We start from the raw sequence: 25,091 nt of genomic DNA, 5'->3' as shown, positions 1-25,091 counted from the left end.
TAAAAGGTTTACTAAATCTTCCATGCCCATGCCCAATTATTTTACATCTTGTTCTATATTTTAGCAAAATTGCAGCAAGGATTTCCTCTGCCCAATCCACACAAAATCTCACTCGTCAATTCAGATATTGAAGTTCTTGAGGTAAGAATTGTCAATGTTAATTGCCCCATTTCTTTTCATAGTAAAATATACCTCTTCCTATTTTGCTTACTTTTTGTTTTATTTTGTTTTGCTTTGTTTTTTCCCAGCTCGAGGAATTTCATAAATAAGATGTTTAGCTCTTAAAGCCCATAATTAACAATGAAAAGCACTTAAACTTGAGTTTAAAAATCAGATCAAAGTGGAAAAAAACCCCATCAGACCAAGTCTGATTTCCCTTTGAAGCCAAGTTTATTCACACCACACTACAAGAAGATGCACTAGTGCACTGTATTTCATTTGTTCCACAAGACAACTTGTAAGGCTGGGATTATTAATCCCATTTTATAGATGAGGAAAGTAAGATCCAGAGAGGTGAAGTGGCTAGTGTCCTGGAAAAGGGCATATCTGAGACTAGACTGACTCTTCTGATTCTCTCAGTCAGTAAACTTTTGCCTGAACCAAAGACCCTCCTCTGGGTTCAGGGATCTGTTGTGAGCTGTTTCCTGGTTAATCATTATTAACAAACTTCAGAATACCTTGTTTCTTCCTTTCTGGGGCTTTTTGGTTTGGGGAGGTGAACATAAGATTCTGACAGAGTTCTCCAATCCTATATACTACCCTGCACTCCCTCTTCCCTCCCCATGTCCCTTTCTATAACTGCTTAAGTCACATAAGGTGACAAGAATCCAAAATGGCCTGTTCCTATGTCTGAGGCACTCACAAGGGGGACAGGGGTTAGGAAGGGTATTGCACAGTAGGACCTGGTAAAGAAACCACATCTCCCCAACCCCTCAGGCAAACTCAGACATCCTATGGCTCCAGGTGCCCCAAGTTTGATATCATCTTCATTGTTGCATCCTTTTCAGGGTTTCCTTTTGATTTCCACTGACCTGAAGTATAAAACGTCCTTAAAGCAGCAGTCAAGTTTCCATGGTTGGGAAGCTCTGAACCTGATAAGTGGACGGTGGAGGGGGAAGCCAGCCCCTTGGTTGCCTGTTTGGAGTCCACTCCAGGAAGTAAATCGCCCTTAATCCCACAGCTCCTGTAAAGCCAGAGCGGGAAGATGGTACACACAGGAATTGTAAAGCCATTGTGAATTGCTGGAAGTTTTCTTTTTCAAGCCCTCATGGATGTAGAGGGAGGCAAACTGGGTGAAAGGGCTCAGTCAGGATGTGTGTGTTCCCATGTGTGTGGAGGGGTATATGTTTGAATGTGTGTTCGTGTTTGAGTGCATGTTGTATGTTCCTGTGTCTGTGAGATTCTGGGGCCAAGAGTGAGGCATGTACTTCTAAGGAGGTGCATGAGAAACTCTCAAGTACAGATTTGCATCAGTTGTTATCAGCGGAGATCCCTTCAGCCCCTTCAGCTCTCTAAGGTTCCCCCCTCCCTGCATATTGGATTTTATGTTTTATATTTACTGTTACTGTCCCCTGTATTTAATTAAAATTGTTGACTATCAATGTCAATTTTGCCTTTTTATTTGCAAATTTTCTTGCCCCAGATTTTTTTTTAATAAAATAAGACTGGTAAGAAGAAAATTTAGTGTCCTTAACATTAACACAAACTGAGCTTGTACAGAATTCAAGAATTTTAAGTCCTTGATTTAAAAAGGGAATATGTTGTCTCTTTAGATGTTTCCAGAGAGAAACAGAGTGAACACAGGAAACTCTAGAAGTTGTATCACTTGTTTAAGTTTTAGGCTGTTTTCCCTTTCAAATTAAATGAAATGGCAGTGAAGAGTACTAAACCTAGATAAATCACAGTAGGTTAAGTTAAAGCAACCAATCAATGCGGCGAAATTGGGGCAGAAGAGGAGGAAAGGGGAACCCGTATGGATAATGTAGGAAATGAATAGAAACCACACTTTGCATTTGTGGTGCTGACAATCCAGTGGGGGAATGGAAGAGAGCTGTTTACTGGAGGGCTTACCAAGTGTCATTTAATTTAATCCTCACAGCCACTCTGTGAAGAATTATGATCCCATTTTATAGATAAGGAAACAAAGGTTAAAAGAGATGAATCACACAAAGCCAGTAAACAGCAGAGGTAAAAATTCAATCAAAGCCTTTCTGATTTCAAAGTCGCTGTTCTTTACATGAGGTAGGATTAGAAACCGAAGGCACTTAAAGCTCACTTATTACTGTGAAGAAGCGACACTGGATAAAAGCACGATCACAGAGTACTTAGTCATCACAGAAGGCTGGACTGGGAAGCTCTGGCTATCCATAGGGACTGCCATTTACCCATCTTCGTATTGCTCATAAAATAGCAATAGATACCCCCGTAATAGAAGCCCCTGTCAGTGTTGTTGGAATAAATGATAAGCTGTCACGTTTCATTCTTTGGAATGCCCTTTTCTGAAAGAAAAGTTATTTAATGTGTTCACAAATTCGTTTTGAAACATTACAAAATTTCCGTTGTGGTATTTATTTAAACACGTTTCTCTTCCTCGGCTGCAGACATTTCTTCCCCCTCACTACTAGGGAGGTAAACTCCAAGCAGATGGATTCTTTAGAACAACTGGACCTGATCCCGATTCAGTGTGTTTTTCAGTGCTGGAAAACACTTCCAAAACGAAGGATAACTAGATCATACTAAAAACTACTGCACTGCATTTAGCCTAGCTTTAGCCTAGAAGAAAATGACTAGTTAACATCCAAAAAGTAAACGCTAGAGGACAGTCTAACTTAAAAAAAAAAAAAAAGCGATTGGTGCGACGAGTTTTGAGCCTCGGCGCTAGCCGTCGCCCATCCTGCCGCGGAGCTGACTGCGCCTGCGCGTTGAGTTCCGGAAGTTGGTGTTTCGGTCAGCGGGACAACGCGGCAGCGGCTCTTCAAAGCGAAGCCGGGAGTTTTCGCCACTCTTGTCGCCGCCATGAGCCGCAGTTATAACGATGAACTGCAGTTCTTGGAAAAGGTCAATAAAAGCTGCTGGAGAATCAAGAAGGGCTTCGTGCCCAACATGCAGGTGAGGCGGGGGAGCAGGACCCGGTGTCGGGGCCTTCCCGGCTGGGGGCCCGTGGCGCGTCTTTACCCACCCGGCCCGGTCTCCTCCGAGCCCTCCCGACCACTCGCGCGCCGGAGAGGCCCCCGCCCACAGCAAAGTTCCCATCCCACCCCACCCACTCCTCCCGCCTCCGGGGCTGCCCAACCTAGGCCGGCCCCACCTCACGGATGGAGCGGTCCCCGAACCGCGAGGACGAGCAAAGCGGAGTGCGTCCAGGGAATCCCAGTAAATACGAAATTGGCCTTTGCAAAGCGTCTTCACACAGAAGTCTCATGAACGCACCGTGAGATGTGTTACGTCCCTGAGCCTTAGAGACATTAGTGGGCTTTTACTAGGGGGCACAGCCAGTCCGGGGTGCAGTTGCTGGGACTGAACTCCGCTTCTCTGAGTCATACCAGTCATTTACATAACGTTTACTGACCTGTGTTCGCTGAACCAAGTTTCTAGCATTCACTGCTCCGTGTTGGGTTTGTTGTTGTTTTTTTAATTGACATGCGCGGAGTTTTAATACAACGATCTTGCTTCTCGTGGCAACCTAGAAAGTTCACAGGGCAGGTTTTTTCTTTTTAATATGCACTTTTTAGTAGGGCTTTGAGCGTGAGTCGCTTACACGGCTTCTTTTACTCACCCAGTAGAAGCTCAGCTAAGACGTGATGTCCAGTTCACTTATTTTTCCTCTGACAGGATGACGTCTTCCCGATGGAGACTTGGGAGCCCGATACCAGAGAGTTTGAAAGCCAGGTCTCTGTATCTCTTGGGCTTCCTTGTCATTTGTGCTTATGGTCTTCCATTAAAGTGAAGAAGGCGGCATTTGTGAGGTTTTGGTGCATATGTTGTTAGACGGCTTTTGAAATCCCTTTAGGTGCCCTGCAAGTGTATTGAAGGTTTGTGATCCTGCGTCTTGGTAAAAGTTCCCAATAGCCGCTCCACCCTTTTACTCAATATTAAAACTTATTGAGCGCCCCCTATGAGCAAAGCACTTAGCTAGACGCTGAGCGGAGAAAAAGCCCATAGTCGCAAACCTCCCTTTTGCTCTGTTTTTTCCTTTGACTAGTTTCTTTTTATGGAATCCAGTTCCCTGCATGGAGTAGAAAATAAAAAGCATATGACCATCCTAAGAGGATTGTAACACACACTGTTATGTTCCGTCAGCAATTCTGGCTTAACTTTTGATGCACACACTCCTGCTAATTCAGCTTGGGGACAAGTCTGATTTTTGCTAGGCAGTTCCAGTTTAACTATTTGAACAACACTTTACTACCACCCCTCCCTTGGGAAGGGAGAGTTGAAATCTTGATATATTGCTCTTAAAAAGTTACTGACCTTTATGGTAGGCTTGTGTTGTATTCCCAGTCTCATGAGAGTAGTGAACTTCACACTTACAATTCCCTATCTCTCTTGCTTAATCTCCATTCCTCCTGTAAGAACCGTGTGCTGCACTAAAAATTCCTCTTTGTTCCTTAAAAATACTTCTCTCCCATCTTTATGTCATCTTTCCATTCAGCTCCTAAATGTGTTGCTGCTGCTCCAGTGATGTCTCTTGTCTTTAAAGAGCCAGCTCAGTGTTCACAAAAAGTTAACAAACTGTGAAGCGTACCCCCACCCCGGCTACCGCCTCCCTAGACTGTTGAGCCCCTTCTTCATCAGATTCTTCCGTAGTGCTCTGTGCTTCTATTACAGCACTTGCCTCATTGCACTCTACGTTTTCTAGTCTGAGCTTCATGCTAGACTAGAAGTTCCACAACATCACGATCTTGCATATTCTCTGTATCTCCCCTACTGCGCAGTACAGTGCCTGACACGTAATGAGTCCTCAGCAAATGTTTGGTGAATTAATAAATGTGGCCCTTTGGAAAATTGAGACATTTTCCATAACTGGTATTGTTATTCATGCAGTGGTAAGATGCAGAAGTCATCTTTCTGATAAATAAATTTCCTTGTCCAGATGATTGTTAAATCTTTGGTTCTTCAATGCTTGGCAGATCCTTCATAATATTTGATCTCTGATTAAAATGTTCTGTCCTTTGGTGTTACATAATCATGTCTTCCATTGCCCTTTGTGTGCCTCTATTGTCAAGCTTTTTTATCCCCTTAAAATTACATAGATGGTAAAACTAAGCACACAGCTATATAGCTACTTGTTAAAATTTTTTTACTCACTGTTTACCTAAGTACAGATTTGTAAATCAGAATAGGACACAGTAAAGTGTAGTGTGCTGTTGTCTTAGACCTAGATAAAGTACACTTAGGTCAGATGACTGCATTTTTATGTTTAGATCTGAGTTTTTGATTCATTTATTTTTTTCAAAACCTACTGATATTTTAGAAGCACAAGAATACTGAGACCTTTGGCCTTAGAGCATTGTTGGAAGACGTTTCTTTAGCACACACACACACACAAAATATTTTACCTGTTGAACTTTTAAATATGGCCTATGAGAGTAGGAGAATAAACAAAATGATTTGTGAACATTGTAAAATACACTTTTAAGATATAAAGATGGGAACATCTTGTAAGAAGTTTTCTGCTTGTTTAAGGTAGCGTGAAAGTGTTTTATAAAGAGTAAAGCAAAATAAATATTGTCTACAGTGTTTGTATTCTATCCTGTACTTATATACATCAGGTCCATGTGCTCAGACATAATTCTTCCTTTTCTTTGGTACCAGGTTGAAGGAGTTTTCTATGTGAATGATGCTCTGGAAAAATTAATGTTTGAAGAATTAAGGAATGCCTGTCGAGGTGGTGGTAAGTAAATTAGAGTTTGACATGCGGCGGTACAAGTAGTGTCTACCTTGTGGCCTGAAAAATGGTAACTCAAAGAATTATAATTTAAAAATACAAAAGTGTTGTCAAGGAATGATCAAGACTTCAAATGAGACGAGAACCCGTTACTTATTCGTGATCACATTGTTAGCCACCTGGCCTTGTAGAAAGCACTTGGAGCTGGATGGACCTGATTGGTTTTGCACCTAACCTCGGACAGTAATAACAATAGCTACCATTTATTGTGCACTTACTATGTGCCAGGCACTTTACATAGGTTATCTCATGTAATTCTTAAAGTAACTCTAAGAGGATATCTCCATTTTACAGATGTTTAAGTCAAGGCTGAGTGAAGTTAAGTCATTTTAATTTGTCCAAGGTTGCGCAGTCTCTCAGTGACAGAATCAGAATTCAGATCCAGGAGTGTCTGATTACAAAGTCAGTACACTGATTAGCCTCATTGAACTTCAGTTTTCTCATCTGTAAAAGAGAGTTTATAACACCTATCTTGCAAGACTACAGGGAGGTTTAGAGATAAATGTATAAAACTGTAATATAATGTTCTAGTGGTAATGGTAGAATAGAAATCTAGTTTTAACCCTTTTATTTTTTTAGTCAACAAACCTAAAATAAATAAGTCTCATCCTGCCCCCCACCAGGGTGTGCTGACTTGTCTGAAATGACACACAGCCAGTGACAGAGCTGAGATTAGAACTCCAGATCCCCTGGCTCTCCATCCAGTGTTTTCCCAACTCTTCCAAATTGCCCTTCTTTGTCACTTAGAATACAACCAGTACTTTTTTTTGATATATATTATGAACAGTTAAAAGAACCCTTTTTTTATACTGACAACACAAGGTATAATGATTATGTTTCACATCTCCCTGTACAGTATTTGCAAGCAGTCCTCCGTGGTGTGCACAGAATACTGACAGCATGTTTGTAATTATTCTGGTTGTCCTCACTACCTTCCTGTGCATGTGCTGCCTTCTTTTCCACTTCATCTCAAACACCCTTTTATGCTTTGTTGTTTTAGCAGTCCTAACCACTACCCCTTCATTAACGCAATCTAGAAAAGTATGAATACACTTCAGCTAAAAATCAAATATGTCCTCTTTTCTAATATTGAAATTTTGTTTTCAGGTGTTGGTGGCTTCCTGCCAGCCATGAAACAAATTGGCAATGTGGCCGCCCTGCCTGGGATTGTTCATGTGAGTCTATGTTCACAGTTTTAATCACTCATATTTTTTTTTAGTCTGAAAGTTTGTTGAATGGATGAATGGCCATGCCTAACTGATAGTGGTGTCATTTAGACAGTGACCTTCAAACATCTAGAAATAACCATGGAATTTAAAGAAATAACTGAGTCTGGGTAACATCTCAGTTTCTGGTTGCCTTTAGCCAGAATCTATAAGTGTTTGAGAACCTTTGAAGTAGATTTTGTTTTCTTGTTGTACACATTATTCTTATATCAGTTTGCCACCAGTGAAAGTTTCACGGTGGCCTCATTTAAGAGATTGATTGGAGAAAGACTGGCAAGAATTGTAAGGGTTAGGACTGAGGGGAGGGACAAAGGGCAATATAGCTGTTGTGGGTATGATTGGAAAAGGAGAGTGGTGGCGATGGTGGGGATAGAACTGGATGGTACAAGTGGGGCCCTCACCCAAGTCTACATTCAGATTCCACCATTAGAGGTAGATGTTAAATCCATTCAACAGACATTTTTTGAGGTCTTTATGCCGGTTTCTCTGCTGGGCACTTGGGAGGAGAAGTGAAAAGACATGGCTTGTGCATTTAAGGAACTCGTAAGTGTCCAAGTGTCTGCATGTATTCCTACCATGTTTTGACCTCCATTCTTCCTGGGTCAGTATCCTTTTCTAGGCCCCAGATGTAGAAATTGTACAGTTTTCATACCATCAAATGGATTACATTTGTCTCTGATTGCTTAAACACTAAGGACCTGTGTAAATCAGGTATTTTCCTCCTGTCAGCCTGACATGACCACAATCTGTCAATCATCTTTAAAATGTAATAATGCGTTAAAGTTAGTATGTGGTCCTCCCATATCATGTGGTACTAAGGTTTTTCTCTTTTCAATTTTCTTAGTTAATGTCAGACTTTGTAAAAAAGTTTTTCCTGCTATATTTGGCTTTATGATTAGGAATTTTTTACACCTAATTTCCACCAATAGAGAAGATTTCATGAAAACAGAATCTTGATTTAGGGAAGGCTTCAGCCCCCCAGCCTGTTTGAGAGTTAGTGTCAGGTCTATCAGGCAGCCAGAGTGCCAGTGAGAAAACTGTATTTTATTTTCTAATTCTCTTTCAGCGATCCATTGGGCTTCCTGATGTCCATTCAGGTTATGGGTTTGCTATTGGGAATATGGCAGCTTTTGATATGAATGACCCTGAAGCAGTGGTATCCCCAGGTAAGGTCACTATGCATGTCTGCTGTCAGGTGTGTAGCTTCTCTCAGAATCGTAGCCTTTCTAAAATAGAGCATGGCTGCATTTTGTGTGTGAATGTCAGCCTCATCATATTCTATCATTTCTTTTCCCCATTTACTGAGAGAATTAATTGTGGACACTCAGAGGCTATTAAAATATCAAGTAAAGCATATATTTATTTAAAGTTATTTGGGCTCCTACTGTGTGCCAGGCACTATTCAGACATGGGCTACAAAAGAAACTGAAACACTTCCCTGGCAAATTATACATCTTCTTTGTGTCCCAGTTATCTCTTAGGCAAATTGTAGTTAATAATGTTATTTACTGCATAGCATTATTGTGAGGATTAAATTCATTAAGCTTTGTTAAAATACTTAGAACAATGCTGGACACATAGGAAGTAATTGATAAGTGTTTACTCTCATTAGCATCATTATTAGTCACTTGTAGTTGTATACTTCTTTTCTGCTGTGGTGTGCTTTCACTGAAAATGTTTCACGCTGGAAGTAATATCTTTGCGTTCAGAGGCTGAAAAAAAGATGAAAGGTTGAATTGTGTCTTGAGAGTTCTGCCTCCAGCAGCAGTGGACAAGGTCATTTCAGGCAATCCTTTGCCGAGAACAACGAGAAAAGCTGCGTGAAATTTTTAAAACAGAGCCAAAAATGCATCTGTTGAAACCATAAAAATCTACAGAGGCAGTAAGAATTTGTGAGGCTAAGATCCAGAGGAAAAGTGCAGATACGTGAGCCCAACATTTAGCACTATTTTTCTCTTGAGGAAATGGCAGATTTGAATCAGTAAGGACACGTGATTTGAACAATCCTGTTACAAACTTGACACCTTGATCTCTCATATACATGTGTGGTTGTGCATGCATCCACATTACAGTACATCCAAGAACTGTAGAGTACACATTCTTTTCAAGTGCACACAGAATGTTTACCAAAATTGACCATATACTGAGCCGTAAAGCATGTCTCAAGTTTCAAAGCATTGAAATCATACATCAGCAGTTCTCAAACTTTGGGCCCAAGACCCCTTTACGTTCTTAAAATTATTGAGGGTTGATCTCAAAGGCTTTTATCAATGTTTACCTTACTGGAAATTAAAACTGAGAAAGTTTAGAAACAGTAATACACAAGGACATGTCTCATTACCCCTCAGAGCAAGCATGTTATCACATGTCATGTAGCCTTTGGAAAACTTCACTGTACAGTAGAGAGAATTGTATTGTTATACAATTAATCCTAAAGGCCTGAAAGAATTCTTGTGTCACACCTAAGAACCACTGATATAGAGGATACTATCCTACCACAGCAGAATTAAGTTAGAAATCACTAATAACAATAAAAACCTGGGGGAAAAAAACTATGTTTATGAGTTAAGCAATGCATTTAAATAACCCATGGGTCAAAAACAAAAAATCGTAATGGAAACTACAGAATAATTTTAACTGATGTTAATTTAAAAAATACCTGTCTAAAAATTGTGGGTTACTGTTAATGCCATACTTGGATAGAAATATATAGCCTTCAGTGCACAAATTAGAAAAGAAGAAAGGCTGCAGTGTCAATGATCTAAGCATCCATCTCAAAAAGTTAGAAAAAGAACAACTAATTAAACCCAGAAAATGTAGATAGGTGGAAATAATTGAGCAAGATTAATGAAACAATATACAGTGGTAAGGACCAACAAAGCCAAAAGTTGGTTCTTTGAAAAGACTAATAGAATTCATAAACCCCTGACAAGAGTGATCAAGAAAAAAAGAGAAGCATGTAATTCAAATTTTAATCTCTAGTCTAGATGTTACTTGTTGTTCATTACTGCCTCCTTGACCCACAAAGTACCTTTAGTATGTATTTACTTTAAATTTTGTTGTCCTCAGACTTTACCCACAGAGAACCACTTTGTTGGCTCCTTTAAAACATAGCTATTTTTAAAAGAGTGGCTGTCTTTTAAACCCTTTATTAATAGTGGGAAACCACAGGTAACAAAGCCTAACTACCTGGTTTTGCTAATATTTGACTAACTTTTCTCTATTTTGTAGGTGGCGTCGGATTTGACATCAACTGTGGTGTCCGCTTGCTAAGAACCAATTTAGACGAAAGTGATGTCCAGCCTGTGAAGGAGCAACTTGCCCAAGCTATGTTCGACCACATTCCTGTTGGGGTGGGGTCGAAAGGCGTCATCCCAATGAATGCCAAGTAAGAATGAAAGCTGCCAGTAAAGGGAGTGAGAGATAATAATCACACGACCCTCACATTCATTTCCACTGTAGGACACTTAGGAGATGGGGATTGTTCAGTCACTGTTGAAGAAGTGGTAACGAATTGTTTTTTTAAGCATGAGGTCTGTAATGTTCATTAGAGACATTAGTCAATTCATGTTCATCATGACAGCCTTTGACATATGGTAGAATTCATAATAGAATAATATCCGCTGATGATTACTGAGCACTTCCTATATGCAGAGCACTGTGCTGTAGTGTAGGTGTATATCATTTTGTGTAGATAATAACCCTAATATTATTCTTAGTTCACAAGAAAGGAAACTGACGTTTAAAGAGATAATAGTAAATAAGCTAGTAAGTAAAGTCAGGATTCAAACCAAGGATCTTTTGGCTTCAGAGGCTGTATTCTGAACCCCACTGTCCTTTGTCAGTGAACCTGTATTGACAACCTTCCTTTTTGGATGATAGCACTGAGTGTGTTCTTCACCTAAGATGTTGTGTATTTCCAAAGTAGAAAATTCAATGTAAAGCTACAGCACAGTGGCCTTTTACATGGCCGTTGATGTACTGTCATAGCTCGTATAAAGCTGTGCGCCTTACACTTTGCAGAAGGGTGTGCTTAATAAGTATGTATCATTAATATCTTCTGTTTTATCTAAAAGTTTATGTGAATTTTGCATTCTATTCAAATATATGTACAGACATTAATATTAAAATGTCTTTAGCTATTACCTGTTATACAACTCCCCTTTACCAAAAAACAAAACAAAAAAACTTGGAGTAAAATTGATACATTTGGAAGATGCTTATTCTGTGACTTTATGTGGTCCCTGAATGCAGTCCCACTTTGAAAAGCATACCTGGAACATCTAAATAAATTCCAAGCATCTTTACAAATATTTTAGGTAGGAATTTTGTCCTAATAAGTAATGTTTGAAATGGGCTGTTGTGGGGAGGGCCCATTGATCATTGTAATCTCTCCGGATGGTATTTTGTAAGAGGGCTAGACCTTAGGTGAAGATCAGAGCTTTTTCCTTCTAAGGGTTTAACGTTGTGCACCTCAGCTTCAAAGTGCAGGTGCAGTAAAGCGACGTAGTACTTCTGTGAAGGTGGGAATAGACCTTAAAATGTAACCTGTGTTGGGCTTCCCTGGTGGCGCAGTGGTTGAGAGTCCACCTGCTGATGCAGGGGACACGGGTTCATGCCCTGGTCCGGGAAGATCCCACATGCCACGGAGCAGCTGGGCCCGTGAGCCATGGCCACTGAGCCTGCGCGTCCGGAGCCTGTGCTCCACAACGGTGAGAGGCCCCCATACCGCAAAAAAAAAAAAAAAAATTTAACCTGTGTTGCCTGAGGACATTGAGATAGCTTTGTTTGTTGTAATTTTTCTAAGTTACTATGAAAAGTTAGTGTAGCTGTAGTAAAGTTGGTGGCAGATAATGATATTTGATTATGGTTATAAATTTTCTGTGGCTGCTTAATCACTGCCTCAGAATTCAGGATCAGAGAGATAAATAAGATTTGAAAAGTATGAGGGGCTGTGTAAATGTCAAGAACATTGGCATTTATAATTTTAATATTCAATTATTTATGTAACCGCTTTTCCTCAAAAAACTAGAGTTGCTGAGAGCATGAACTACATCTAGCACGATGCCTGATACACAGGCATAGTCAATATAGTTCTTTCTTTTGCCCTTTGAGATGCGGTCATCTTTAGATTTTGATCTGCCTTGGCTGTGAAATGACCTGCACCTTGTTACTCACTCAGAGACTTGGAGGAGGCCTTGGAGATGGGTGTGGACTGGTCCCTAAGGGAAGGCTATGCCTGGGCTGAAGACAAGGAGCACTGCGAGGAGTACGGAAGGATGCTGCAAGCCGACCCCAGTAAGGTCTCTGCCAGGGCCAAAAAGAGAGGCCTTCCCCAGGTAGCGCTCACTTTGCAGGGGAAATGTTCATTTTTTTCATATTTTGTTTTTGTTGGGAGGAAGAAAAAAGTCTGTCTTCCATGTAGTAAATATACCCCAGCTTTTTTCACATCAAAAGGAACACAAACTTGTTTATGCTTCATTGTTAATCTTTTAAAAAGCTATCAGGAGCTTGTAGATGTTCATAAAATAAAACAAGATATCATGAATTAGAAGTGGATGGGAGGAAAATGGTATATGATTATAAGGCTTAAAATGTATACCAGGGCTTCCCTGGTGGCGCAGTGGTTGAGAGTCCACCTGCCAATGCAGGGGACACGGGTTCGTGCCCCGGTCCGGGAAGATCCCACATGCCGCGGAGCGGCTGGGCCCGTGAGCCATGGCCACTGAGCCTGCGCGTCCGGAGCCTGTGCTCTGCAACGGGAGAGGCCACAACAGTGAGAGGCCCGCGTACCGCAAAAAAAAAAAAAAGGTATACCAAAATTGCGTATGTACAAACTTGGACAATCTACAGATTTGGCTGAAAGTTTTCTAGCATCCAAGATGACAGCAGATACCTTGTCGGTTCATGGTGTCCATGAGATAAAAATATACCCGATGTTTGAAATTTACAGCAAATTGTGATGGCTTTGCCACTAATTCACTGTGACCTTGGGCAAGTCTCTTTTGCCTGTCTGGGTCTCATTTTCTCATCCAAAAATTGAGATAGTTAAAACTAGGCAGTCTCTAAGACTGTTCCAACACTGCCATTCTTTGGGTCCGTAAAGCATCTGTTAGCTCCAGTTATGGGATATATTCTTCCAGTGATGGATAGTGGTAGGTGTCAGTGAACTCACAGATATTTCAAAAATCATTTGAACTTGGACTTTGTGTAAGAGTCAACATTCACCAGAGTTCACCCCAAAATTTGACCCTTCTCTCCGTGATGTTTAAATTGTCCTGTGAGCCATTGGTGGTTTGAGTTTTCATTTATGATGCTTTTAATGTGCTGTGCCTCAAGCAAATGATGATGTAATAAAGGCAGGAGCTGGTCTACGTTATTGTAGTTGTGTGGGATGTTACTTTAAGTGAACGAAGCGTTTCTAAGCTTAGAAGTTTTTTTGTTAACGCTATATGTGTGGTTATCTTTTTATTTTTATTGGGTTTTTTTAGCTATTTGCTTTGCAAATGGATTTTTTCAAACCTGAATAGCAGCTATTTTATCAGACATTCTCATATTTGCAGTTGGGGACTCTGGGAGCAGGCAACCACTATGCAGAAATCCAGGTTGTGGATGAGATTTTCAATGAGTATGCTGCTAGGAAAATGGGCATCGACCATAAGGGACAGGTGTGTGTGATGATCCACAGTGGAAGCAGAGGCTTGGGCCACCAAGTAGCCACAGGTATTTTCTGGACCTAATTTTTGGCTTGGTGCTAAAATGTACATTTTGTGGGGAACCATATAGAGACTAAAGGGAGAAAGTGCTGGAACTGTACTGTGCAGGTTTTACCCTGGTTTTCCTAACTAGCAGAAATTAACTGCACTGGGCCTTAACTTACTTGTCTGAAAAAAATGGGAATAATAATTATTTCATATGGTGTTGTCAAAGGCTCCAGTTACCATATTTACTCTTAACAGGTTACTATTACTGTCTGACCAAGAAAGAGCAGTAAAGACTTCAAATTGTAGAGTTTATGATATATGCGGGAATATGTCTTAGACACCTACCTGTACGGCAAGATTAAGTGTTATAGTGGATTCAGAGATGAAATAGCAAGGGCTCCGCCCTCAAATTGTCTCATGAGAGAGATGTCATGTTCATTAAGAAGAAAAAGTAAAGAAGGTGTAGTAATTGATAAGATACTATGGAAGAGACAAAATAAAGTGTTTAGGGAAAAGATTTTAGAGATGACTTCATGGACACATAACGTGCAGTTTGAACAATCACACACGCAGAACATTCATGACCAAAAGACAGTGTGAACAAAAGCAGGAGGCAGGGAAATAGTAGAAAGGTCACTTTGGACCGTTTGTATGATGAGTGAAAGGATTTATGAATATAGGAAAAGTTATATAGACACGTGGGAATTACTGTAAACTCTAAATTGCAATTATGGTTCATCCTTGTATGTACATTTAATTCTATGGGAATCTAAAAATTTGTGCCAGCCTGGCCTGTTAGAATATTTTGTCTAGCAAATATATGGAGCATTGACTAGTATTTCTGAACATTCTACTGAGTTCTGCTTTACACTTTATCATGGATTTGATTTGCATGCAGAAGGTCTAGCAACTTATCTCCAGTTCTTTTAAGTTAAGTCACTAAAAATTATTTTTAAAAACCATGATGGCAATAAAACGTATTTTATTACTTCTCATTCATGCACATGCCAGGAAGGGAGTAAGTAACTCAGACCCCCTTGCATTCCCCTTGCAAGTCCTCGAGGGCAGGTGTTCTCTTTGGAGCCTGCATATATTGTGTCACATAGCTCTGACAGAAGATTCTCAGTAAATATATCTTGACCAATAAATAGATGAGCTCAGAAACACTTTAAAGGGAAAATGGTATTTTACTTGTTTCTTTGTAGAATGGTTTTGAATCTAGCCCACGTTTCTGCAATAACTCTGAATTATAAAGGGAAAGCTGGCTGGTTTGGACTTGTTGTGCTCTCTCCTTTCAGATGCGCTGGTAGCTATGGAAAAAGCCATGAAGAGAGACAAGATTATAGTTAATGACCGTCAGTTGGCTTGTGCTCGAATCGCTTCCGCAGAGGGTCAGGACTACCTGAAGGGAATGGCAGCGGCCGGGAACTATGCCTGGGTCAACCGCTCTTCCATGACCTTCTTAACCCGTCAGGTACAGTTGAGGTTGCTTGTCTGTTCCCAGTTATACATGATGAAGTTAAGTAATTTAAAACATAGTGTATTCAAATCTAAGCCTGTAGAATTTGGTTTTGGAAATGTATGTAATAGATATTCAAAATATTGGCGAAGTGTCCAAGCTTTCGGTGTGTCCTTAAGCTAACTCAGCAGGGTATCAGGAGAGGGGAGAAGAGAAGCCAGAATTATTCCTAGAATTTGCCTTGAGCAGCGGAGAGGGTAGAAGTGCCGTTCACTGAGATTCAGAAGGCTGAAGAAGAAGCACCTCTGACGGGTTTGGTCAAGACTAGTTGGAGTTTATGGAGTGGAGTTTGCTCTGTGGTCTAAAGACAGTTTTTGTCCTTTACATGAAGGTTAATAATTCTGCTATTTTTGAACTCTTAAATCCTTCACTCCCTTCCAACAGACCTTCCAGAATCAATAAGATAAGTTCTGAAGAGCTGGTTCTGCCACTTTTAACGTAAGCTTTTTTTCTCTTAGGCTTTTGCCAAGGTCTTCAACACAACCCCTGATGACTTGGACCTACATGTGATCTATGATGTTTCTCACAATATTGCCAAAGTAGAACAGCATGTGGTGGATGGAAAGGAACGGACTCTGTTAGTACACAGGAAGGGATCCACCCGAGCTTTCCCTCCTCACCATCCCCTCATTGCGGTTGATTACCAAGTACGTACTGAGCCATTTGTGGTTTTAAGCAGTGGGGGCATGATTTAGACAGTTCTAAATACGTAAGAATTTAAACAGGAAAGCAGCAATTGTGAAAAGAAAACAGTCTGTCATCCATGAGAACAGTGATTTCCAGTCTTCTCTGAAGCATGACTCCCCCCATCATCTGTGCTTACAGTGTGCTGTAGTGCTGCATGGAGAATATTCTACTCCATTAAGATGCACTAAGATTATCTTTTTAAGGCCTTTGAATGATTAGAAGACAGGATTAAGATTAAACTCAGTCTGTTTCATTCCTCTTATCCTTTTGGTGTCTGGCTGTGATAGAGTTAGAAAGACCCTTAACCTACCATTTCACAGATGAGGAAACAAGCCTGAGAGGGCAGATGCCTTGCTCGGGATAGTTCTTCCTAAAAACACTTCACTACAAATTTGAGTTTTGCTTTGCTCTTACCTTCAGGCTGTCTTCTGCTGCCTTCCTGGTCCTCACATTTTTCCTCCCATCCTCTTCCCTTCCCTCTCAACTATCAAAGAATCAGAATAATATCTTAATATAGTTGTGAGCACAGTGCATTTAAAGGCCCTGGTTTCTCCACAGTCCTCCAATGCAAGAGGAAATTTAAATCTCAGACATAGGAAGCTCCTGCTTTTCTAAATTTTAACATGTTTGATTTGTGTGCTTCCTCAGCTCACTGGACAACCTGTGCTCATTGGCGGCACCATGGGAACCTGTAGCTATGTTCTCACTGGCACTGAGCAGGGCATGACCGAGACCTTTGGAACAACTTGTCATGGAGCAGTGAGTTATGAAAACAGAAAATTACTTAGAAATGTTCTCTTCAGTGTAGTCCTTGTTTTGCATTTTGACAGGTAAATGTACTTGGTTGAGCATTAACAAAGTTGAGGTTTGGGTTTGTCTTGTCTTCTACCTGAATTTTTCCCCGTAATATATACTGTCTAGTGAACTAACTGAGGTCACCAAGTATCTTGACCTTAGTGGGGTCATTGTACGGCCAGGGACTATTCCTCAACTCTGTGAGTCCACAAAATCCAGATCGAGAAATTATCACACTACCGTAACTGATAAAACTTTACGTGATGCAAATTGACATCAAAGTCTATCTCAATGATTCACAGACCTAGCCATTAGCATAATTTGTTCCTTACTGGGTGGGTCCACTCGAGATTTGGAGGATATGCCCCATTTCGCAAATCAGGACCCATGTGTAGACTGCACACCTATTTCAATATATTGCCTCTTCTAAGCCAGGGGTTGGTAAACTTTCTATAAAGCACCAGACAGTAAATATTTTAGGCTTTGGGGGCCATAAGATCTCTGTAGCAGCTATTCTATTGTGCCATTTTAGTAGAAAAGCAGCCATAGACAGTACATAAACAAATAGGTATTGCTGTGTACTAATAAAACTGTATTTACAAAAACAGGTAATAGGCCAGATTTGGCCCACAAACCAGTTTTCCAGCTGTTCTTCTAAGCCATCAAAGTTCTTAGCTGGTGATGGAGTGGAAAATAGAAACTGTCTATGATACCTTCTCAGTAGGACAGAGCCTCACATATATATTAACCCTACTTTTTTTCCTCTGATCCTTTCTCATTTTCAGTTGCCTCCCAACTCCTAACTTTAACCCAGTGATCAAAACCATCTCCCCACACACATTAGCAGTGTCTCAGGGCATTTTCTGTTGTCGCAGTGGGGGAGGGGAATTGTGCTATTGGCATCTAGTGGGTAGAGGGCAAGGATGCCGCTAAATATCTTATAACGTATGGGACAGTCCCCACAACAGTTACCTCATCCAAGATGTCAGTAAGTGCTAAGGTGGAGAAACTGTTTTAAACCACAAAGAGCACAAAGTTTTTGTGATGATAGACATACTGATTACAATTTTAAATTAACATGTTTATATGTAATTGATAATTAGTAGTGATTAGATACACAAAACTAAGTCTTTAAATGCTAAATGCTTTGTAGATGTAAATTTGTCTTCCAAAAGGATGAGTCTTAAAACAAAAAGCACATTACAGTGTTGATTAAATAGAAAAAGACTCTCTTATTTCTTCTTTTAGTTTAAAAAGAAGTCAGGGAAAAGGCATATGATCCTAAGGGTTTAAATAATTGCTGGGATTGAACATAAATTGGAGCTCAGAATTTATAAATGAAGTTCATTCCTTTCCCAATCTAGGGCCGTGCACTGTCCCGAGCAAAGTCAAGGCGTAATTTAGATTTCCAGGACGTCCTAGACAAATTGGCAGACATGGGAATTGCAATCCGTGTTGCCTCACCCAAGCTGGTTATGGAAGAGGTAAGTGAAATTTTGATAAGTATTCGGCATAAAACTGTTTATAATTTATGCCAGTACCCGGAGACAGCAATTTTTAGTATTGCTAATAGAAATGGTTTTTTTAAAAGTAACCTCAGTTACAGTCTATCATTGTCTTCTCTTTTGTTTGGAGGTTAATTATGAGCTGGGTCCATAAGAATGATTTTTACCATTCATGTATAGTCTTTGTCTACATATTACAAACTTTAAATTTAGTTTGAGCTGACTCATCTTAACCTTTCTTTTGCACAACTGTATACTTAACAGTTAAATTTGAAAGCAAATTTGAAAAGGTAGGGGGGGAAATGTTTGAGAAAGTGGGTTTTTTTGATTCATAAGGGAGCAAAGATTTTGTTTAAATTACATGTATGTATATGCACACATATGTACATATTTAAATTAGAAGCAACATAACTTCCTTTTAAAAGTTTAAGAGAAAAGAAAAATTGTCATCCAGAAATTCTGTGCCATGACATAACTATTACCTCCTTTTTTTAAGATGCTTATTGCCATTTTTTCCCTAAATGCTTTTTTTAAACTGGTTATAAGCATAGTTTACAAACATTTTATAATCCTTTTTAAAATTTAACACATTATTATAATATTGTTTACGTCATTTTTAACGACTGCGAAATATTCTACTAGCTAAGTACCGTAAGTTTCTGCCCATAGGGGATATTCAAGTAGTTTCCACATCTTTGCTACTCTATATTAAGTTGTACTGTGTGTCTTCATGCCTGAATCTTTCCTCCAGATGTTTTAATAATTAGAGTGAAATCTCAAAAGCAAAATTACTGTGTTAAAGAGTATGACAAAGCTTTATTTTTTGTTTTTCGGGGGTTTTTTTTTTTTTTTTTGTGGTACGCGGGCCTCTCACTGCTGTGGCCTCTCCCGTTGTGGAGCACAGGCTCCGGACGCGCAGGCTCAGCGACCTTGGCTCACGGGCCCAGCCGCTCTGCGGCATGTGGGTTCTTCCCGGACCGGGACATGAACCTGCGTCCCCTGCATCGGCAGGCAGACTCTCAACCACTGTGCCACCAGGGAAGCCCCAAAGCTTTATTTTTTAACAACTTAATTTTTCACCTGATTTTAATTAAGAGGTTTTAGAAAATACCAAGAAGAAAACATCTAGAATTCCACCAATCAGAGATAACCACTATTAACATTTGGTATACTTTTTACTTGCACATTTTACATATGATTTTTTTCACTCATCCAGCTAATACTTATTAAACATCTGCTATAGTTAGGAACTGTTCTAGGTGCTAGGGATATTGCAGTGAACAAAACAAACATAAATCCTTTCCTGTGAAACTTACCAAATAGTAAAATGTATAGTGTGTAGAATGATGGTAAGTGCTACAAAGTAAAAATGGGAAGGGGGATAGGGAGAGACTGGGAGTGGGTGCAGTTTTAGATAGGGTGTAGTGAGGTGGTATTTGAGTGAAGACCTGAGAGGGGTAAGGGAGCAAGCTATGTGGGTATCTAGGGGTAAGCTTTCCAGGCAGGGAGGATGGCAAGTGCAGAAACTCTGAGGCCAGATCACACTTGGAGGTTCAAGAAACGGTGTGGAGGCCAGCGTGACTGGAGCGAGCAAGAGGGAGAGGAGGTTAGAGAGGTAGGGTCACCAGATCGTGTGGGTCCTTGTTTTTTTCCTTTACAAATGGATTTTTGCTCTTCCTCTGAGTGAGATGAGGGGAAGACTTGGGAGAATTTTGAGCAGAAGAATAACATGATCTAACTGATGTGTTTGCATGCTGTTGAGAAGAACCTAGAAGAGAAATTGAAGATGCAGGAAAGAGTGGGGAATTACTGGAGAAGTGTCCTTGAGTAGATGAAAGGAGATGGGATCTGGTGGGGTTGGTCTTTGCTAGGAGCTTAGGTAATTCATCCTTAATAAAAGGAGAGAAGGTACAGATGCTGGTAGTCAGGGAAGATATGGCAAGAGAGTTTATGGAGATTCTGTTCTGGTTGTTTCTGTTTTTTCAGTGTAATAGGAAGTAGGGCCAGCAACTGAGAGTGAGGATGCAGGAGAAGGTATAAAATCATCATCTAAGAAAGTGATTGGCCTAGTGAAATTTTGGGTGATTGCCAGGACAGCGTCAAGGGCCCACTTGAGCTTAAATTCAGTGGTTGGGAGTTTTTCAGCTACATCCAACTGTATAGGTGCTGGCATGAAATAGATTTTGAGTTTCCTTTAACCAGGGTTGCAAGTAAAGGAGAAGCAAGGTTGTTGAAGGGTGTTGCAAAGGGATTGTGGGTCTCGTGGGGTTAAAGGATTGTTGGAGGTGGAAACCTAGGCTGTCTGAGGTGCTGGGAGCTGAGACTGTGGAGGAGTTGTAATCATTGGTTATGACGAGTTCTTGGGGTTGACTCTGGGAGAGAATGGCAGAGGTAAACATTGAAGGAGAGGGAATCAAGAAACTAGGAAGCCAAGTTACTGAAAGAATCCTCTTCCTGGATATTGAAATCGTTCTGAATTATAGCAGGTGAGGGTGAGGGTGACCCAGGAGCTACAAAACTTTAAGTAACAATGGGGATCAGACTCTAGCAGATGATTGCAGCAACAAGAGTAGTGGGTGGTATAAATAGTGACTGCAACATTCAAAACTGGGATAAAGGAGGGAGAATGGTCTGAAAGGAACCATGAAGAGCAAGGACACCTGTCCCACCTCTCAACCTAATGGCATGACCTAGTTTGGGAGAGAAAACAGCTACCACTTCAGAAAGTTGGAAGCAGAAGTAATATCCTCAGCAGAGGTCCATGTTTCAGCAAGAACAAGAAAGTGAAGGGAATCTTTAAAAAAGAAAGGAAGAAGTTCTTTGCCTTTGACTCAATGGAAGGAGTTCAGAGGCCACAGTGGAAATGTTTCAGAAACTGGAAGGGAATAGGAGATGGGCTAGAAAGGGGTGTGTACAGAGCCCCCACGGGAATCAGTCTGAGAGGCCTAAGCTTGCTGTGTTGACATGAATGGAGATGAAGGGTGTGTGTGGTGAGATTTGTTCTAATGGTGGCAAGACAGAAGGAAGGGGGGAGGTCTTACTAGAAACTCACAGAAATAAATTGTATGTGTATGTATGTATGCCCATGTATGCATGCACATATGTAGTGTTAGTTATATATATGAATGTAATAACCTTTCCTTATTGTGAAGGTTATACATGGTCATTCCAGGAATTTTGACAACTGTAGAAATATCTAATAAAAGAAAATCAAAACTGCTAATAACTCCACCATCCAAAGACAGTTACCACTAACAGGATGATTTGGTACATTTCCTTCCAGTTGGGTATTAGTGTATATGCTTTATTCAATTACATTTACTGCTTTTCCTACTTATACAAGTGATATATGTTCTTTGGGGAAATTTAGAGAAATACAGAAAAATATAAAACAAGATGAGAGTGTTATTATACTACTCCCTTACCAACACTGAGCTTAATCTTTTTTTAAACCTTTGCCTATTTGATAGGCAAAAAAAGAAAAAACAAAACCAACTCAGTACTGTTTGAATGTGCATTTTTTAAATTACAAGTGAACATTAATGCTTTTAAAGATTCCATTTTAAGTAGACTTTTCCTCCCCTGCAGGCACCTGAGTCTTATAAGAATGTGACTGATGTGGTGAACACGTGCCATGATGCCGGAATCAGCAAGAAGGCCATTAAACTGACACCGATTGCTGTTATCAAAGGATAGAACCCTGATGGCAGCCACTGGACACCACTGACCCTCACTGAAGTGGACGTGGACTGAAATGCTCTTCAGACATCAGACTCGAGACCTGACAGGTTCCAGGGGGTGCAGGTGTAGCTGCCCGTTCCAGAATGGCTGGTGGGGAGGCTCCTGATTCAGGAACCAATGTTGTAAACTCTCCTTCTGGGAGGAGTCACAATGCCTCCATTTGGAAAGGGATGTATATGCTTCCTCCCTGATTATCCCACAGGTTTTTAGGAAAGTCTGTTAGGGGGTGGGGGTAAGTCAAGAAACTGCCTTACTCAGTCATACAAGTCTTTAATCATCAGAATGAAGTTCTTTACACCAACCTTTGTTTCCAGCCTGAGAGGTATCATGAAGAACATTGTATTAAATAGGAAGGTTTGGGAATGTTTCTTTTTGCCCTCTGTTTGTCAGTTTATCCATTTAGCCACTCATATACCCCCTTCCCCTGCACTGAGCAAAACCCTAAATACCGTTCTTACTTGGAGCATATAAAAGGGTCATAGCAAGATGTTAGATGGATAATGAGACACGTTATGGAGGGGTTATGTGTGGAGGCGTAGGGATAGGGACCCAAAAGAGAAAGTAATTCATCATAGACTTGCTACCTTTGTCATTCTAACTATAAGGCAGACTTCTGACTTCCGTGTAAAAATGGCATCAGCTGGTATCTCTAATTAGGCCTAGTCTGGCAGACTTTTCTTGAGCAATAACTTGCACAGCAGCAGCAGAGAACCCTCAGATAATACAGATATCTTTACATTTATGATTGAATTATTATAAAAGCATCAAAAGGCCGCAGCTGTGATGTTAATGGTTACTCTGTGTTGACAGGTTGGCTAGTCCTTGTGCCACCTAATCAGATTAGGTATTATATATACTGTGACACCCAAAGATGTTAACGTTATAGGTTACTAAGGCCATAGTTGAGTCTAAATAGCCAGTAAAATAGAAGAATCTAATAAAGTTGTAATACGTTGTTTATATTTTGTGCTTAATGTTTTATGGCTTAGGATAATTAGTATTTTTTCTTGGTTCACTTTGGACAGTTCTTCTGTTTTCTGATTTTCTCCCTGGTTGCTTTCAGAGATGCACCCTAAAATATATTCTTTTCTAACACTAATCTCTCAACATATAATAAAACCCCCCATTGGAGTGTCTTCTAAATGCTGTTTGGAAGACTAGAGAAAAGCAGACTTCCTCTGAAAAATGTATGATATGAAATAGCGTGTCTTGACTCTGAGCACTCGGTAACTTTAATGGTTTTGATGGTAGAGTTTGAAAGTTATCAGTAAGTTAGTAATCGTAATGCGATAATTATGCATTAGTTATGCCTCCAGATTGGACCAGCAACTGTTGTGCACAGATGACTTAAGGATGTAGGTTACCTGTGAACGCCGGAGGGCATTTAAAGATGAGAAACAGGCTTCTGGCAAGTGCTAGATTCTCTAGAGATGAGGCAACACTGAGTGTCTGAGTGGACTTCCTCTAACTGGGCTTTCCCAATGATGTTGTTTGAAACAGATTCATAGCAAAGTCCTCTCCCAAAACTAACTGATGTCAGTGCAAGAAATGCTGCAGATCGTCTTAAATACATAGGTTGCGTTTTATTGGATGCTTTGAAAGTCACTCTTTGGGAAGGGAAGAGGGGAGCAGGTGAGGAGGAGAAATAGAGAAGGATGGTTTGTGCCATGGCATTTCTGTATTATAAGCTTTTCTTATATGTAGCATTTCTACCAAACTTGACCCTATTAATGACCTTGGAAAGTAATGGTTAATATTTTGAGTTCAAAAAGAAAACTACAAACATTGTTTTCCTTGTTCTAAAGATGTTATTTTCCCATTTGAGGCAAAAAGCCACTTAAAAGTGAATGTTCAAATGAAGCTGATGTAACGGACTGTTTTTACTGCCCTGAGTAAAAGAACCCCATGCCTGGGCACATGGACGCAGCTGGGAAAGCCCTTTGATAAGGCACTGTCTGGTTTTCTAAGGCATGAAGATGAGTCTTATTACTATGCACATATTTGTCCCTTTTTCAGCCCTCTAAAGTCAGTAGGTTTATCATTAATATTTTCAAAAGCACTGCCGTTCACACATTGATGATGGGCTGTATCATTCCTGTCATCAGCATATGGTTGGGAAAACCAGTTCATGAGATATAAACAAAATATGAACATTCACTAATTTGCTAATTTTGTGAATATTTTGTGGAGCAACAAGGAACTGAAGATTCAGGAACTGAAGGTTTTTTTTTTTAGGTTTTCCTATTTTGTTTGCGTAAGACTGCTTTTTTCCCCTCATGTTCATTTTGAAGTTTCTTTCTCCTATTTCTGAAAATTGCCTTTAAGCATCACCTATATTGCTGGAGTGTTTGCAACTCTCTGTGCCTGCTATTCCAATACACAACTAACATAGCCTCTCTGTCCATACTTCTCACCTCTGTCCTTATTGTTACATCTGCTCCATTGCTTGACTATGTGGGATTTTCATGTTGTCCAGAGAGCATGATTTGGGTCCATCTGGATCAGTTGAGTTTGAAGATGCTGTTAATTATTAATCAAGCACCTTGGAGTATGCAAAGTTGTTATGATAGATTCTGATCTTTAAAAGATCTTGCTTTAGGGCTTCCCTGGTGGCACAGTAGTTGAGAGTCCGCCTGCTGATGCAGGGGACACGGGTTCGTGCCCCGGTCCGGGAAGATCCCACATGCCGCGGAGCGGCTGGGCCCGTAAGCCATGGCTGCTGAGCCTGTACGTCCGGAGCCTGTGCTCTGCAACAGGAGAGGCCACAACGGTGAGAGGCCCGCGTACAGCAAAAAAAAAAAAAAAAGATCTTGCTTTAAAACTAATATCTGAAACACCAGTGATCTGAAGAGAAGATAATGTTATAAGGGGAACATGTCATAGAGAACTGAGTATTGATTGAAGTTGTACCTTGCGGACAGACATGTTGTAAATGAACAAAGTGCCAAGTATATCGTAGGTGCTTAA

The 25,091-nt window shown here is 40.4% G+C and overlaps 2 protein-coding genes across 5 annotated transcripts in view; both read left to right on the top strand.

The window, feature by feature from the left end:
- The window catches only part of BPIFC (BPI fold containing family C), a 42,400-nt gene extending 40,793 nt beyond the window's left edge, over positions 1–1,607 (top strand). For all 4 annotated transcript variants that reach the window (XM_027107469.1, XM_027107468.1, XM_027107467.1 and 1 more), the window contains 2 exons: positions 65–141; positions 1,008–1,607. In XM_027107469.1, coding sequence (XP_026963270.1) covers positions 65–141; positions 1,008–1,172 — 242 coding nt within the window. In that variant the 3' untranslated portion in view covers positions 1,173–1,607. The remainder of the gene's footprint in view (positions 1–64; positions 142–1,007) is intronic.
- A 1,281-nt stretch (positions 1,608–2,888) lies between these two features.
- On the top strand, positions 2,889–23,086 carry RTCB (RNA 2',3'-cyclic phosphate and 5'-OH ligase). Its single transcript, XM_027107474.1, has 12 exons — positions 2,889–3,108; positions 5,815–5,893; positions 7,055–7,122; positions 8,240–8,339; positions 10,405–10,561; positions 12,356–12,512; positions 13,737–13,896; positions 15,176–15,351; positions 15,855–16,043; positions 16,732–16,842; positions 18,243–18,362; positions 21,972–23,086. The coding sequence occupies exons 1-12, from the start codon at positions 3,016–3,018 to the stop codon at positions 22,077–22,079; spliced, it is 1,518 nt and encodes a 505-aa protein (XP_026963275.1). The 5' UTR covers positions 2,889–3,015; the 3' UTR covers positions 22,080–23,086.
- The last annotated feature ends 2,005 nt before the right edge of the window (positions 23,087–25,091 follow it).

The sequence above is a fragment of the Aethalodelphis obliquidens genome, unplaced genomic scaffold (genome assembly GCF_003676395.1).
Source record: "Aethalodelphis obliquidens isolate GAN/ISIS:26980383/991018 unplaced genomic scaffold, ASM367639v1 scaffold8, whole genome shotgun sequence".
In the NCBI taxonomy this organism is placed as follows: Eukaryota; Metazoa; Chordata; class Mammalia; order Artiodactyla; family Delphinidae; genus Aethalodelphis; species Aethalodelphis obliquidens.
This window is presented reverse-complemented; position numbering and strand designations above follow the sequence as displayed.